Below are 17,688 nucleotides of genomic sequence, written 5' to 3'. Positions count from 1 at the left end.
CTTTAATAATTTTGAGATTTTGTAAAGAAAAGTAATAAGTTTTTATAATCAATTTGTTTTCTTAAATTTATTTCCATTTTAAAACATGCTGCTACCATGGCTCGGCAATATCAAACAAAAACAATCAAAATTACTTTCCAAAAACCAAATTTGTTATTTCATCCAAAAAAACACCAAACCAAACCAACCCAACTATACATTGACTTCATTCTCTCTTAAATTTTTAATTCGAAACGCTTAATATAATACAAATCAAAATTATTTTACTTTTTTTTTAACCAAATAAAAAAATTAAAACAAACAAACACTGTTTACAAACAAAAACAAAAAATAAACATTTATAAACAAACTCAGGATAAGGATGATTATTTATACAATATTGGCAATTATATTGGTGCCAGTCCAACGAGACGTTTGAGAACCTCGTCAGCATCCATGGCCATGACATATGAGTGTCATAATAATCCTGATTTTCCCAGTAGAACACAATTAACGCATACACCCTACAGTCATTCACAAATAAATAATTTGAACAACAGCAACAACAGTCGCAATCGTCATTACGAACAACAGCAGCAACACAAACATCAACCACAACAACAGTCATCAGCAATAGTACATTACAATCAAAACTTTTCACACACTCCTACCAAGAAATCATCATCTTCATCAGCCCTGGCGTTTTCATCATCTAGTCCGCAATTGTGTGTGAATAAATCACAATCAATGACAAATACAAATATCGCCGCAGCAGCAGCCGCTTATGACGATCAGACACCGCCTCCCATACCGCCTTTGCCACTAAATTATCAAAGATCTGATGGTTTGTTTTCTCTTTTTTAATACTTTTTTTCATTTGTTTTTAACCAATACCAAGAACTCTTTTTTTTGCACCTTTGAATTACTGATTTATTTTGTTTTGTATGTAAAAAAGTTTCTATTTATTATTACAAATATCCTTTAGACGAGAGTTACGCTACCGAGACTCGCGATCAAAAGAAACAGCGTGCAATATCGAAGGCTGTTCGCCAAGCTGAACTTAAGCGATTAAGAATCGCTCAGGAAATCCAGCGTGAACAAGAAGAAATTGAAGTGCAATTAAAAGAATTGGAAACACGTGGGGTACTCATTGAAAAGGCTTTACGTGGAGAAGAACAAAATTATGATAAGTAAGGACTTAATATAAAAACAATTTTTTAAAATTTATTATTATATTGTCTGGTATTTTTTAGTCCGGATTCTACTACTAATGTGGGCAGTAGTGATGAAAAACTCTTAAAAGAACTTTTGGAAATATGGCGAAATATAACACAACTTAAGTAAGTGTTAATATAATGTTTAATTAGTTAAAATTTATGTATTTTAATGGATAATTTTTTTCTAGAAAACGAGATGAAGAACTTGGAATTCGACAAAAAGAACTACAATTAGAACATCGACATGCTCAGCTTAAAGAAGAACTTAACTTGCGTTTATCCTGTAGCAGTAAGTATTCATCTCACACTATTTATTTATTAACTTTAAAAATTTTAAATTTTTTCTACATTTCAGAACTAGATAAAAGTTCTGCGGATGTTGCAGCCGAAGGAGCGATTTTAAATGAAATGTTAGAAATTGTAGCCAAACGAGCAGCTTTGCGACCATCAGCATCTAATCATGACTTGGCTGGCAGCTCCGATCTACTAAGAGTTGGAGATAAAGCAGCTGCTTCAACAAGCAAATTACAATTGAGTTCAACTCGTGGACAATCAAATGATAATGAAGAATCAAATGTGAGTAAAAAAAAATTATCTTTTTTTTATAATTTTTCTAAAATATTACATTTTCATTTTCAGATTTGAAATTCTAATATATTTTTGAGAATACTCGCCATAGAAATTTTGATGGAAATTTTTAAATTATTCAACTAAATTCCAAACTATTTACTAAAATATTTTATAAAGCAATGATGAAAGAATTAACAATGGGCCAACTAGACCAGCAAAAGGAAAGAGAACAATTATAAAAAAGTTAAAACTTAAAAAAAAAGAAAATCATTTAAATGAAAGCCTTCTTAAAATGCCTCATCGAAATCAATTAGTAAACTAACTTGATACAATTTTAATATACATTATTATTAAAATAATAATCGATTTTAAAAAAACCATATAAATTTTTCATGCAAACAACAAAAATTATATATTAATATAATTACTATTAGCTTCTCTCAATTTCTCTGTATTAATTAAGCGTTATGCCAAATATAAAATGAAAAATTTTGGATTTATTCTTTAAAAAAAGAAACAAAAAATACAAATAAAAATGAAGTAATTTCAATTTTTTAATTTAGTTCTTCACAAATTGTTTGTATTACCTAATTATACTGTTTAAAAGTAAACTCCATGTGTATTTTGTACTTTTGCATGACCGACATTCATTACTATCCTATGTTTTTTTTTCTTTCCTCAACTATAAACGCAATTTTAAATGTAAATTATTGTGCTATTTTTTATTATTTTTATTGTTTAATCGATGTCTGCGTATGTTTTATTCAGTATAACTTATATATCTATTTTATTTATATTTTATGTATAAATGTATTCATTTAAGTGTTTTAAATAATTAAATTTGTTTTTATGTACTTTTATTTTATATAAAAAAAGAGTTTTGTTAGAAAATTTGCTGGATATTCAAATTGCAATAATTGTTTCTAAACGCCTTTATGAATTACCAGCAAAACTACAAACATAATTTATTTAAATGTATTTGTAAAAAATTTTAAAACGAATTTATTGGTATTGTTTTTCTTATTTTTTTTAGTTTTATTATATTTTATTGAAACAGTCAATAAATATGAAATAATGTAGTAAGAAACAATAGTTTATTTAAATTGAGAACGTGGTAAGTGAATAAATAGTTTGTTTAACGTCTTTTCTCTAAGTGTTTCTGAAGAAAAGAAACGTCTTATGGTATGCTTAAGTTTTTATAAAAGTATTAAAATAGCGCCATCTATTGTTGTGATTAGACTTGTTTAAAATGTGCAAAAATTGTTTGCATAACTGTGGCAACATTCGTCTCTATAAAGCTATGGTCTTAACAATGTTGCCGGATGTTGTTTTAAAAGAAATGCAATTTTAACTTTTGTAATATCTAATTTTTACGTTATAAAAAGATAAAACCGATCTGGCAGCACTGGTAACGTGGTTATATTTTTAGCAGAGATGTTGCCAGATTAAAGAAATTGATTTTTTATATTCTAATAAATCATTAAAACATTCAATAGATGGCGCTATTTCAAGACTACAAAACGGAAAGCATACTTTAGGGAGATAATACTTCCGGTTTAATTTAAACTAAAATTTCTCGTATTCCCAAACCATAAACACACACATACTACATTATTTAAAAATCTTCCAATAAATTAATTTTTTAATTACAATATATAAGTTTGTTTACATGAATGTATATAAATATTTTACACACAACAGTGTGTATTTCTAGTTCCTCTTTAATCCAGATATATTTACTCGCTACTACTCATACAATATTAAAGTCTTTTTATGTCAGTTGTTTTTCTTACGATGGTGACCATTTTGTGACTTTGCACAACTGGCACCGTTATTAAGTGTCGCCTTCTTTGGAGTCTGCTGGTGTCGATAATTGGTTTCGTTAACCTCACAGTCTTCACCGCTCGAATAGGGTTGTTCCGGTTGTATCAGTTCAACAGCACAACGTCTGGGAAACCAACCACGCAACGGTTTTTTAATGTCCTTTTCCTTCCTATCGTCCACAACACGTTCGCCAAACAACCAGTGTTGTCGAAAGCGTGTTACTTTTATAATGTCATCGGGTTCCAAACGTAAACGGGGCTCATCAGTGCAGGGTGGAGATAAACAAACACGAAAACCTTGAGAGAATAATGGTAAATAGCTTCCGGTAGCTTTGCGTATGCATTTATAGGTGCGTGTACGGGCACGTTTTTCACATTTTTGGGCGATTTGTTCACACTAGTAAAGTATAAATAATTAAAATAATTTTGTTATTTAAACCCTTTTCTTATTGTTTGAAACTTACCGTCAAAGTATATTGATGACAACCTTCTTTAACAGGCCATTTAATACCGGCTCCTTTGGTTACATTGTCATTTACAAAAACTTGTTTAATATTTGACCACCAGCCCAAATCATATGGATAGACAAAATCATCCAAATCTGGATTATGCATGCGTCTGTACATGGCCTTTTCAACAATCCACATCTCAATGCCAGTTTGATTTTTAACAATCGATTTAAGCTAAGCAGAATAAATATTATTCATCATTATTAATTTTCAAAATTATTCTAAAAAGTGTTTTGCTCCCACCTGAAAATATAAAAGCATACCCAATGCTATCACCACACCAATTGCCAAACCCATAGAGAAAATACATAAAATAATGCTATACATGGAAAATTGCACGGTGGCTAAGTGAACAAGACCTCGTGACAAATACCAATAACGATGAATGCCTCTGTAAAAGGTAATGCATAGAATGACAGCACCATGCAAACTACCAATAATGGAAAATGCTAAAAAGTAGGTGAAATAAGCATGATTGGCCCAACCAACACAATGATTAATCCAGGGACAATGATGATCCATTTTCTTAATGCAACGATTACCTGCAAATCGGAAGGAAATAAATGAATGAAGTTGTAATTAAAAAATGTATAATTACTGAAATTTACTCTCTACTTTATACTCGACTTACATTTACGACAATGATGAGATCTGGGTGCTTTATAACCTTCACACACTTTACAATATTGTAACTGCTCAACAGCTTGTGGCTCCTTAAAAAGTTAAATAAATTATACAAATTGTTATAATAATGTCGGTTATTTTCAATAACAAGAAATGGATGGATTTCTTTTTGTTTATATTCTCAGTAGATTGTGACATTTTATGTATGCAAATATTTAACTAATAGCTCTCACAATTGCGTGTTAAATGTATATAATTTATTATGCCTACAAAATTTTTCATGAATGATTTACAATATTTTTCACAAAGTGTTTACCAAGAAATCTAAATACATGTGTATGTGTATGTATATATGTACAAATGTACATTTTACAAAGTTGCAACAAGAAAATTTTTGTTAAATAAGTTGTATGTAGAATTTCGTTTGCATGCACAGTAGATTGTCCCTATAAAAAATATTGTGTTTTCTATGTTGAAAGAACATTTAAATAACATCAGATTTGGAAAAACCACGGATCAAATAAATTTTAAAAGTGAATTAAAACAAAATAGGCAAATTAAAAAATAAATAGCTTTCTTCTATAAATAGTATTAATTTGTTTTTTGTTGTACTCATTGTTGTCACAGACAAAAAAAAACTATTCACTGTTGTTTTGTTTATTTCAAAAAAAAAAAGAATATTATAACAAATCTACAAAAAAACAAAACACATACTACATATTTTCTAAACAATTTACTGTTACATTACTTTGCGGTTTCTTTTAATTTAGAATATAATAATTAAAAATATGATTTATTACTTCTATTTAACAATTGGTACGTAGTTGTTGTGTAAATTAATGCATATGGTAATATTAAATAAAAACCATTTATTTACAGTAAATTTAAACACGCAAATCCGTGTTAATAAGGAAATGTAAAAACCATAGAACGTGAGTTTGTTTTTTGTTGCGGTTAACTACTTACAAATATACATACATACATATAAGTAGATATCCTTTATTTAGGAAGTAATTAACTAGCATAGATGACTGCTAATTACATTCCTTGAACATAGAGTGCAATAAAATTTTTATGATACGTAACCTAATGTATAATTATGTATTATATACATCATTATGTTAGCTGTATAAAAACATTTTTGGAAGTTCAATAAATTTTATATGTTTTAATCACCTGTGGTTTCCAATTTTTTGGCAATATACCAGGACCTGTCAATGTCGCCATTATGTAGTTGAATGTGGCCACCGAAGAAAGCATTAGAAATATGGCTTGATTAAGAAAACCTCCAAAAGATTTATTAGGCGGCCACCACATAGAGTTCATGTATAAAGTAGTCAATGTAATGCATTTTATAATACCTAAACAATAAAAATAAATGTAACGATAAGTATTGTGTGTAATTATCGTTGGGGGTGTTATATAAATCCATTCAGTTTAAATACAGTAATACAATAATTACAAACAAACAATAGCTAAACATGAATGTAATCTCGTTGAAATTGAAATGATTTCTTTATAAATATTCAAATTAGTTAGCAATGCTGATGGTGATGACATAATCTTAATATGTATTTTAGACAATGAATTGTAACACTAAATTTAAATTGTATTTTTTAGCATTTTATTTTTATTTAAAATAATGTAGGTACAAAAAGAAAACAAATTATTTTATTATTAAATTATATTATTAAAGGAACTATTTACATCATCTGTTTTAATTGTTTTTAGTGACAGTTTTTCCTTAAGTGCCAACTCTTTCATGGCTATTCTCTCTTTCATTTGTAGCTCCATTATCTTTAATTTTTCTTGGCTTTCAATTTCTTTTTCTTTCAATCTCATTTCCAAGCGAAATTTTTCTACCTCAAATTCAAACTTATTTCTTGCCAGTTCAAGTTGTTTTTGTTTTATTGTGCTTTCTTTATCAAATTTCCGCCTTTTAAAATTAAATTTACCAGTTTGTACAGCCAATATGTCTTTTTTAATACTTCTGGGTAAATAAGTCATTACAGGTTCTTCAGGGACGATTTGTTCATTGAAAGTAGTAGTTGCAATATTATTAATATGATTTGTTGTATTAGAAAAAAATTCCTGTTTTGAAGTTTCATCCTCTTTGTCAGAATTAGTTATTTCTACATCAGTTCGTTTATGTTCTGACATTTCATTAGGGAAAAGAACATCAAATTCCTCCACATACCAACATATTTTGAGCATTACATCTATAATATATGGAATTGTTGTAAAAACAGTTATTAAAATTCCTTAATTAACTTACTCTTTACAGCCTCAGCATCCATTTCATTGACACTTTCTCTTTGTTTTTGGTATTCTTTAGCTCTGCGATAAACTGTACGCATATTACGTACTTTATAATATACAAGTTTCCAATGAATATCATCCAATCCATTTTCCATTATAAACTTTGTATAAAAAATTCGTTGTGTTGGTTTCTAAAATGTTACAAAAGATGTTTAAATTATTAAACTTTATAGAAAGTAGATACTTTTGTGTGTACAAATTGGGCTCCAAGTTTTCGAACGAAAATGGGGATTTTAGGAAAATACACCACTTGATTTTTGGAGCATTTTTGTATTAATATTGAATTTTTTTATTAATATACAAATTCGATACAAATATTTCATTTTAGTATTTAGTGCCTTATTTATAATGAAAATTAACTATTGACTTTCACTATGACAAACACCTGTTATAATAGATAGTCATCTGGGTCATCATTAAGGGTTAAATATATAGTTCGGAACACATAAACAAAATTGCGGTAAGCAGCACGTTTTCATTATAAATAAGGCCACTAATTTGTGATACAAACTTTTTTTGGTTGAAAATTACCTCAAATTCACGATTTTGTTTTAGGAAGTTTATTATAGCGGCTTCGTCATTATGGTCCCATTTTTTGGGAATTGTTCGTTGTTGTCGTTTATTTTTCTGAAATAAAAAACAAAACACTTCAATAACTTTCAAAAGCAATACTAAAATTTGTACATACCTTTTCTTGTGTATTAATGTCACTCATTGTTTACAAATTTAATGATAAAAGTGATTTTTTTTATTTTATTACGATTCTAAACAATGTTATTTACATACATATGTACATAAATATGTAAACAACACATCAATGCGGCAGAACAAAATGCAATTCACTACTGTTGTTGTAGGTTGTATTCTTGTTATAGATGTTATACAATTTTATACAATCGATAGTTTTATTGTTTTTATTTTAATGTTTATTATACGATTTTAATTGAGTTATACACTTAGTTCATGTGTAAATAATTATAAAATGCTAAGAATTATTTTCTTAAAATTGTACTATTTTGTATAATGCAATAAAGAAAATGTGAAACAGCTGGTATAATGTTATCAGTTTACTGTTCTTATTATTATTGTATGTATCATCCACTTTAAAATGATATGTTGTGTGGGTACATTAATACAATAAATAAGTACAATATGAAACAACTCTACAATTTGTAATTCAGCTCTGGTCGGAGGATGATCGTTTTGCGTCGCTTAGTGCCGGTCCACACTAGGAAACATTCGTAGAGAAACTTTTTCTTAATTCTCTTTTGAAGTTTCCTAAATTTAAACATAACAAAACAAGTTTCCGAGTACGGGAAACTCCGTACCGCGAATAAATGAATGATATTCCTTCTCTTTCTCTCTCATGCAAAATCAACAGTTTCCTAGTGTGGACCGGCAGTTATGGGGATTCAGGCACACAATTTTGCCCTTCCTTCGAGAGTTTTACGTTACCAGTTTATTTTTCTTGTTATTATCCACTTTAAAATGATATGTTGTATGGGTATATTAATACAATAAATTAGTACAATTTTAAACAACTTTACCATTTGTAATTTAGCTTTGGGTGGATGAAGGTCATTGTCCGTCATTGCCATTATTTGTTAAGAGGAATCAGACCGTCTTTTTTGCTCTGTCTTCGAAAATTTTACGTTTGAAACAGCAATAGGATAACGTTACCGAGGTCTCTAGGATAATTTTTGACTTCTTTCAGTTAGCGAAATGATTTTTTAACTTCTATTTTAAAATGTTTACTTAATCCTTACAATGAATGAAATCTATTAGTCATTTATTGATTTTATTATTGAAAATATTTGTATCCTATAACAAAAAATTATGGAAATGTAAACTTCAGAATTAAAAGTGTTTAAACACTTCTGGAGAAATAAGTTTTTTTTAATGCAAATCTCAAGTAAATTGTATTTAAATATATCTATCATTAATTGAGCATAGGTTTAATTTATAATTCAATTGAATAATAGGAAACATAATTTTATACGTTGATAAAATATAAACACCAACTGATTTAAAGTAGATATTCATTATCAAACTCTTAGCTTTTGACTGATTTTACATTTTATTTACAAACAAGTTAAAATTGTCCATGGCCAGAAATCATTTATAAGTATATTTAAAATTATGTTTCAAAGACGTGGAAATTTGGGTCAGTTATGGACCCATGAGCTCATAATTTTTTTTAACTTTTATATGAAGTTTGATAACAATGAAAGAGTTTGGCTTTATAAAGGGCGAAAATAATTCTAAAACTTTAGGGTGGGCGTAGGACCAAATTTTTTTTACATCAGAAATAACAATACATCACAACCTTCTCACCACAATAGTCTAAATTATATTTTGTTAGACTGTTGACTAATTACACATTGAATTGCAATTAACACACCATTTACTTACAACAAATACGAATTACTTGTAGTTATTATAAACAAATTAACACATTCAGTCCTCACCAGCGGTCAAAGCACAACATTTTAATAATTACAAATGAGGTTGGTGCTACAAGTGACATTTACGCAGGAATGTTAATATCCGGAATAAATGTTTGCAACGGAAATGTAGTAGGAGTTAATGTGGCATAACAATAGTACAAACTAATTAAACTGTTTTGTTAATACCAACCACAAGAAATCACATTATAATTGTTGGATTTAAATTTAGATTTTATAAAGTAGAAGTATACAAACATATTAATAGAACTAGAATAATTGTGTTTTAAAAAAAGTTAAATTTGTTACCTTCGAATTGGAATGAATTGTATATTTCTTTTTGTAAAAAATAACTTTAATAAGATTCTTATGGGATTTCTTTTACTACTTACTTAATGCTGTTATGGGACCCCAGTGCAGAAATCGTTTAAATCCTGCCAGTCCATTTGACATATCTTTACTTTTAAGTTTTTAATATTTCTTTTTTTATATTTTTTAAGCTTGTTGTTTATAAATCACTAGACAAATACGATTGCAAAATTACGCACGTCTACTGAAATGAATGAGCAAAAATGAACTGAAAAAGAAAAATTGAAGAAAAACAAAACAAACATAGTTGTATTTTTTCTCTTTAAGAGTTGCCAAGTTAGATATTTTACATATGGGCATATCTCGAAGTATTTTAAATAAAAATTATAAAATTTCTTTTACATATCAAGGGACAATATTCAATAGTCTCTATATAAAATAAAACAATTTTTCATGAGATTAAAAATATTGTTTATTTTTGTTTTATATAATATTTATATGAAACTTTAACCATATAGCAGTAACAAATTGGGATTAATTTCAAAAGAATAATAGCCCCAAGCTTTTTATGGTTTTTAAGTTTTTTGTTTTATTTTTTTTATAAAATTTAGGTACTGGCAAAATTTACTTCGACATCCATCCAAGTGAAAACGGTAACGTGTCATTTTGTGAAATTTTGATTTAATCGGAATATGAAAAGCTGTAAATGCCACAATAGGACTATTAAGATCTTAATAGTTCTTCGAAGGACGTTTTTCAAAGTTTAGACAAACATGTTTTTCTATTGCATTTAAATTCCATCTAAACGTACAAATTTTGTTTCAATTTATTTTAATAAAATATATTGTTAAATGTATGTATTAAAATATCTAACATATCGATCTAATAATGTACCTAGAACCTTGAGTATTGTGTCAAATTATGATAATCATTATTATAAGAAGATTCCTCGTTTTCCAATGAATCCAATGCTAATTTCTCCTTAAGTTCCAATTCTTTCGTCGCTATTCTCTCCTTCATTTGTAACTCCATTAACATTGTTTTTTCTTGGCTTGCAATCTCCATTTCTTTTATTCTAAGTTCTTGACGAAATTTTTCTTTGTCAAAAGCTAATTTCTCTCGTGCCAGCTCAAGTTCTTGTTCCTTTATGCTAGTGTATGTCTTACGCTTTTTTTGTTTGAAACTGCACATATCCTTTTGCACTCTTAATATGGGTCTATTATCTATGCTGTTTGAAGATGAAGAATTTGATGATAGTTCATCTTCTTCTTTTTCCTCTTCATCTGAAAAACTTTTATCTGTTTTGGTATTTTCTGGTTTTTTATTGATATAATTATCGATTTCATTGGGAAAAAGAACGTCGAAATGATCTACAAACCAACATTTTTTTAATACTTTATCTGAAAATACAAGATTTATATGTATATAATGTAGGGTGTTGCAGATATTGCAATCAAAAATGAAAATTTAGCACCTTCTTATCTTTTCACCCAGCTCTGCATATAAAGACAAGACAAACATTTTGAGAACTGTAGCAAAGAATGAACTAAACTTTCATTTCATATGTATGCATATGATTATTACTTACTTCTCACAGTATTGAAACCGGAAGTATTGAAATAATTTTTATTAATTTCATATTCTTTTGCTTTGCGATATGTAACACGCATGTTGCGAACTTTACTTCGCACGAGTTTCCAATCAATACCTATTTGCGTAGTGGATAAAAATTTTGTGTAATAAATTCTTCCAGTTGGTTTCTGAAAAAGTAAAATTTTAAAATTAATATATTTTTAAACTTGAAAAACGTGAAATAAACTTTATTAAATTGAAAATTTACCTCAAAATCGGGATTTTGTTTTATATAGTTGATTAAAGATATTTCTTCACTACGACTCCACTTTTTTAAAGGGTTATATCTGTTACGAACAGCTTTTAGCTAAAATTATATTTCAAAATTATTCAGTATTTCATTTCATAAGAAAAAATCAAAATACATACATTTCTTTCACTCATTTTAGGTTTCACCTATCTAGATGTTGTACCTAAATAAATAATAAGTATATACAGTAATTAATAAATTACGATACGATTATACAAATACAACTTAAAAAATAATTTAAACCTGTCCAGTAAAAAGTTTGAACGGAGGATGTTTTCTTGTATTAAGTAAAATGTCGCAAGTTAAGGATAATTATATTGACATTAACTATACAATTTTAAACAACAATTTCCATCTTTAATTAGAATAACAGATAATAAATCCAACTTTTAAAATCTCAAACTAAAATATAAAAACGCATTAAAATATTTTGTTAATTTTATATAGAAAATTTTATTCTTAACAATATTTATACTAAATTATGATATACATTGTTTAATGAAGATGTTTCTCGTTTTTCCATTGATTTCAGTGCTAGTCTTTCTTTAAGTTCCAATTCTTTCATTGCTAATCTCTCTTTCATTTGCAATTCCATTATTTTAAGTCTCTCCTGACTTTCGAGCTCTTTTGTTTTCAACGTAAATTCTTGGCGAAACTTTTCCTTTTCAAAGCTCAATTTCTCTTTCAACAGTTCAATTTCCTGTTGCTTTAAACTTGTGTCCTTATTATGATGTTGTGTTTTAAAATCAAATATATCCTCCTGCTTTGTTATTATATCGCCATTAACACTGTCGAAGGATGAACTTGATGATAGATCATCTTCTTGAAACAAATTTTCAGTTGAAATAGGTTTTGAAGTATTAAATTTAAATGACGGTTCTTGGTCGGAGTAAGTATCGTCATTTATAAATTGTGCAGAACTATTGATGTTAGATGAAGATTCTTGATTAAAAAATATATCTCCTTGGGGGTTTTTGTAAATATAACCATCCATTTCATTGGGGAAAATATCATCGAAATCATCTACATACCAACAGGTTTTTAACATCTCCTCTGAAAATTTAAATTTTAAATTACTAGTATATGTTAAATCTGCCAACAAATAAACAATATATGGTTTTTTTTAATGAAACAAATTACATACTTAAAATTTAAAAAAATCTAAATTCTTAAATACAAATTAAATTAATTGTGCGAAATACTTACTTCGAATATCTTCTGCATTAAATTCGGAATCATTACATGCTGCTTTTTTGATAGCACATTCTTTGGCTGTGCGATATCTAACACGCATATTACGTACTTTTGACCTTACAATCTTGAAATCAATAAATTTATCGTTGATATTGTTTTCTTCGAGAAATTTGTTATAGTAAACTCTGGCAACTGGTTTCTGAAATAAAAAAATATTTGTTTAGCGCAAAAAATACCGCAACATAATTAAATTTCTTTAAAATTTAACGATTATAAAACATGCGTTAAACTAATTTCTTTAATTACCTCAAAATTGCGGTTATTTTTAAGGTAATTGATCAATGTAATTTCTTCGCTTAGAGTCCATTTCTTTATAGGTTTAGTCCTGTGGCGCAATGCCATTAGCTTAAATTTGAAGAAAAAGTTTTATTACTATCGAAATATTATGTTAATAGTAAATTAATGTCATACCTTATTCCGACGTTTAGATGGACCCATTTATTGTTTTTTTAATAAAATTTGAACAATATTTATAATATTCTATGTACCTAACCAAAAGGAAGGAAGAGATAAACAAATGAGAAAAAGAGGAAATATAATGACAAATTCTTAAAAATTCCTAGCTTAATTGAATAATATTTAATTTTCATTACTTAAAATCTTTTTTTTTTGTATTTGGCAAAGTATAACTTTGGTATTTGGTAATTTAAATAGCAAAAAATACAAATATAAAAGTCTTTATAATTATGTAATATCATTATATAAATTTGTGTAATTTTCATGTTTTTCCACCGATTTAAAAGCTATTCTTTCCTTAAGCTCTAACTCCTTTAGAGCAATTCTCTCCTTCATTTGTAACTCCATTAATTTCAACTATTCTTGACTTTCGATTTCTTTATTTTTAATCTTTAATTCTTCACGAAATTTCTCTTTATCAAAATTAAATTTTTCTTTATCAAGTTTAATTTGCTCTCTTAGCAATTCAAGCTCCTGCTGTTTTATAGTTGTGGTTTCACCATGCTGTTGTCTCTTAACATTGAACATTCCCGTCTTTACAGCTAGTATATCTTTTTTAATACTGCTTGATGATAAACTCATTGGATTTTTTGTCCAATAAATATTGTTCGTTAGAATCTGTACTTGTGTTTTTAATTTCGGAAAATGATGCCTCGTTGGACACTTCCTCATCACAACTAGGAGCATACGCGTTTAAGTACATGCCATCGCTGTGATTCTCCATTTCATGGGGGAATATTATATCAAAGTCGTCTAAGTACCAACAGATTCTTAAAATTTCTTCTGTAATAGTTTAAATATTGAAACGTATAAGCTTTTCTTGTTAATTTTTATACTTACTTCTAACACTTTCGTAATCTTTATATAATTCATTCGATGCTGCTATTTTCATTTGAAATTCGCATTTTGTGGCGTACTCGATCCCAATCAGTATCAATTTCACTCTCAAAAAGAAATTTATTATTGTAAACTTGAGCAGTCGGTTTCTAAAGCATATTTTTTAAACAATTTTAATTTATGTAAAGTTAAGGAAATATATATGTTTGTGAATTATTTTGATTTACCTTAAAGTCCGGATTTTGTTTAATAAAACTTATTATAGCAGCCTCATCACTTTGTAGCCATCTTTTATTTGATGTTGTACGCTTTTTACGTTTAGAAACTTTCTGAAATTTTTAATAATGTTTATAGTATGCATTAAGTTTAAAATTTTTAATACAACATACCTTTTCGTTTTTGATATCATCACTCATTTTTTATTTCTTTTAATGTACACAAATAATTCACGATTTGTCATATTTTAACTAAATAAAATAAATACGAAAGAATATATGTATGTATCAGGTCTCCATATACAATAAACGTTTAGGTGATATTTTATATGTACTTGTAATATCTCAATTACTATCAAACAATTAACTTTAATTAAACTTAATTAAAAAACAACTCCTTGCAAGCGATTTCTAAATATTTGCATATATAATTAATATGTATTAAAGCCGTGATACACGGTTGTCAGATCTTACAACGTTGATTCAGAAAATGTCTAATACTCGTCTAAACTTACAATTTTTCTTTTGCAACCTTGTCAGAAAAACCATTTCCGAAAAATGCATATGTAAAAGTAAAATGCATATGTAAGTATCTGAAACCAATGATAATTATAAAAGCCGAAGTGGTTGAAATCAGTCCCTAATATCACTTAGTCCATACATATATAATAAACCTTAAGATTTGACAAATATACTAGTACTTCTTCAATACTTCTGTACTTTGCGAAGAAGTTTTACATGAACGGGCATGTCTTAATCAAATCAGAAAGTGTTTCTGTGTCGATCGGTAACTGATATTCATGTGCATTTTAAACAGCACAAATGCATAATACCTTTCTGACTCTGGCGGTGTATATTGAATAGATACATCTAGATTTTCCAAGCTAAAAATCTAAGATATGTATAAGATTCCTAGATTATGTTGTTAGTTTAAAGTATAGACTTTTTTATAAATCATTTTATGCCAATTCGGAGTCCACTTTTGCTTGGGAACTAAAAATTATTAGTTCTATACACTATCTTGTGTAAATTGTTGCACTGCAAAATATTTTTACTACAAATAACCAAAATGTAAATAATAATTGTGCTTACCTGTGCCTTTATACTATTTGTAATACAATCAAAATGTTATTTTAATATTTTTCTAATAATTTATGTAGAACTTCCTTCTCTAATAATGCAATGTTTACGAATAATAAATAAATATCAGAAGTTAATAAAAAATGAAAATATATGGAATTTAATCAAAAGAGAAATTAAAGAAAAACAAAAAAACATTGTTGTTTTTTATTGTAGAGATACCATCAAGGCGAATTCATATAAGGTGGTGTTAATCAATCAGCTGATAATTTTTTTCTTAATTCGCCTGGTTTTCCTAGCTGTCAAAGTTTGTTATTGCTTACATTTTTAAATTTAAAAATTTCCGTTAAACAGAGAAAAACTTCGTTAATATTTTGAATAATTTATGTAAGAAATCTGAAAATACCAAACATCTCGTAAACAAATATCATTTTATTTAAATAATGGCATAATAGGTATGTATACAAATATGTTATTTAAGAGAAATATTTTTTCTATTAAATGTTAACATATTACAAAATATTGTTTTATATTTTCTATAAAAATTGTGTAGATAACGTGATTAACTAAAAAAAATCTCTTCCGGAACACTTAATATTAAGAAACGCATACGAAGTATTTACCCGGCTGGCGGCAACTGACTTCTACGTTATGGCTTAATTTTGAAATCTATTAAATGTTAACAAATTAAACAATATTGTTTTATATATACACTATGTTGATAAAAAGATTAACTGAAAAAAAAAATCTGTTCCGGAACGCTTTATATAACAAAACCCATATGAGGTATTTACCCGTCCGGCGGCTGCACCATTATGGCCAAATATTGAAAATTACTCCGCCGGAGTAGAATTATACATTCGCAACAAATATTCATTCCTTCGTAATATAATATTTTCATGAATATGTACTTTTTTTGTTTATTTTTCACAAAAAATTAAGTTTTACTTAACTTAAGGCAATTACTTAAATTTTGCAAATTAAGCTGCCGGAATAGAATTTTTCGATGGAAACAAACATTATTCAATTCAGAATATATTTTCCTCACAAATTTTAATACCTTAATCTTTATTTTTAATATAATATAAACATTTTACAAAAATTTTTCATCAAATGAATTCTCCGTACATATGGTTTTTGACATTTACCAAAACCAAAAGCAAAAACAAAATACATGGGAAATGTTGTTGTTGCAGAACTGCCACCACCTTATCTGAATTCGCCTTGGATACCATATTTTCAATAACTTTGGTACATTCGATGTACCCACACAGTTGATTATTTTTAGTAGGTTTTTGAAAATTGGAAATTTTGCTCAGACTCAGCAAAAATTTCCAATACCCGTTTTTTATATGAATTCAGCATGCTATTTAGTGGCGGGGTTCCTCAGAAAGCATACGATTTTATTAATACCGACATACTCGAATATAAATTGATAAAAATGGGCCACAACAGTAAGATTATAAAATGGATATCTGTTGCCACTTGCGTTATTTAGCAAGTGACAACAGTTTTAAGGACATAAAGTTTGTGTGCGCCATTAGTCCTCACAGTATTTCTAGAAAAGTGACGCTATCATTATACAGCTAAAAGATTATGAAGGTAATAAAACCAACAACTATAAATAAAAAATTATAATTTTAAAATAAAATTTATTGCAGTTGCTAGAAACCAGTGAGGAATGGAAAAGGGAAAGAAAGAAATTTAACAAATGTTGGAACTTCCACCATTGCATCGTTGCAATCGATCGGAAGCATATTTATATAAGGAAACAAAACGAGAGCCACTATTTTTACCTAAATTACAAAAATACCCACTCAGTTTTTTAACGGCTAATGGAAGTACTGGAAATGCAGGGACGCTCTACAAACTTTAATTTTATTCTAAAGTAAAGAAAAATGAATTGGGAATTCTGTAGCCAGACAATTTACCAGATACAGATAAAGAGAAGCTCCGCACGTGTTTGTAGGGGACAGTGCCTTTCCACTTGGGGAAAATTCGATGAAATCCGATCCATTTAACACTTTAGATTCCCAAGAAATTGTATTCAACAAAAGATTTTCAAAATCCAGGGTAGTCAATGAAAACACATTCGGCATAATGGCTACTTGTTTCAGAGTATTTCATACAACTATTCATTTGTCTTCGGAAATAGTAAAAATAATAACTT

At 27.9% G+C, this 17,688-nt stretch overlaps 4 protein-coding genes across 14 annotated transcripts in view; 1 reads left to right on the top strand and 3 right to left on the bottom strand.

The window, feature by feature from the left end:
* LOC111690633 (F-actin-monooxygenase Mical) overlaps positions 1-2,767 on the top strand; it is a 61,757-nt gene extending 58,990 nt beyond the window's left edge. For 8 of the 9 annotated variants that reach the window (XM_046947743.1, XM_046947742.1, XM_023453161.2 and 5 more), the window contains 6 exons: positions 355-823; positions 965-1,169; positions 1,233-1,319; positions 1,385-1,485; positions 1,552-1,772; positions 1,836-2,767. In XM_046947743.1, the coding sequence (XP_046803699.1) occupies positions 355-823; positions 965-1,169; positions 1,233-1,319; positions 1,385-1,485; positions 1,552-1,772; positions 1,836-1,841 (1,089 nt within the window). In that variant the 3' untranslated portion in view covers positions 1,842-2,767. Of the gene's footprint in view, positions 1-354; positions 824-964; positions 1,170-1,232; positions 1,320-1,384; positions 1,486-1,551; positions 1,773-1,835 lie in introns of those variants that run through there. The other variant, XR_006940456.1, reaches the window with a different exon arrangement.
* A 610-nt stretch (positions 2,768-3,377) lies between these two features.
* LOC111690529 (palmitoyltransferase ZDHHC6) lies at positions 3,378-10,051 on the bottom strand. The gene is made up of 6 exons (XM_023453030.2): positions 9,878-10,051; positions 5,899-6,083; positions 4,730-4,811; positions 4,342-4,640; positions 4,054-4,272; positions 3,378-3,986 (listed from the first exon to the last, which is right to left on the bottom strand). Exons 1-6 carry the CDS (start codon positions 9,936-9,938, stop codon positions 3,543-3,545), a joined length of 1,290 nt encoding a protein of 429 aa, XP_023308798.2. The 5' UTR covers positions 9,939-10,051; the 3' UTR covers positions 3,378-3,542.
* Positions 6,132-8,892, bottom strand: LOC124419182. Its single transcript, XM_046947748.1, has 4 exons — positions 7,730-8,892; positions 7,573-7,668; positions 6,998-7,172; positions 6,132-6,941 (listed from the first exon to the last, which is right to left on the bottom strand). Exons 1-4 carry the CDS (start codon positions 7,754-7,756, stop codon positions 6,400-6,402), a joined length of 840 nt encoding a protein of 279 aa, XP_046803704.1. The 5' UTR covers positions 7,757-8,892; the 3' UTR covers positions 6,132-6,399.
* A 209-nt stretch (positions 10,052-10,260) lies between the features above and the next one.
* LOC111690580 lies at positions 10,261-15,684 on the bottom strand. 3 transcript variants are annotated; one of them, XM_046950018.1, is made up of 6 exons: positions 15,531-15,683; positions 15,272-15,476; positions 13,342-13,418; positions 13,177-13,275; positions 12,883-13,069; positions 12,110-12,729 (listed from the first exon to the last, which is right to left on the bottom strand). In XM_046950018.1, exons 3-6 carry the CDS (start codon positions 13,366-13,368, stop codon positions 12,146-12,148), a joined length of 897 nt encoding a protein of 298 aa, XP_046805974.1. In that variant the 5' UTR covers positions 13,369-13,418; positions 15,272-15,476; positions 15,531-15,683; the 3' UTR covers positions 12,110-12,145. The 3 variants fall into 3 exon arrangements, with proteins under 3 accessions (XP_046805975.1, XP_046805974.1, XP_023308853.1); XM_046950019.1 differs by lacking the exons at positions 12,110-12,729; positions 12,883-13,069; positions 13,177-13,275; positions 13,342-13,418; positions 15,272-15,476 and adding exons at positions 10,261-11,194; positions 11,383-11,554; positions 11,635-11,733; positions 11,796-11,839 and having other exon boundaries at positions 15,531-15,684; XM_023453085.2 differs by lacking the exon at positions 15,272-15,476 and having other exon boundaries at positions 15,531-15,682.
* Between the last annotated feature and the right edge of the window lie 2,004 nt (positions 15,685-17,688).

Source organism: Lucilia cuprina, chromosome 4 (genome assembly GCF_022045245.1).
Source record: "Lucilia cuprina isolate Lc7/37 chromosome 4, ASM2204524v1, whole genome shotgun sequence".
Taxonomy (NCBI): domain Eukaryota; kingdom Metazoa; phylum Arthropoda; class Insecta; order Diptera; family Calliphoridae; genus Lucilia; species Lucilia cuprina.
The sequence above is the reverse complement of the archived record's forward strand: the minus strand, read 5'-3'. Positions and strand labels throughout refer to the sequence as shown.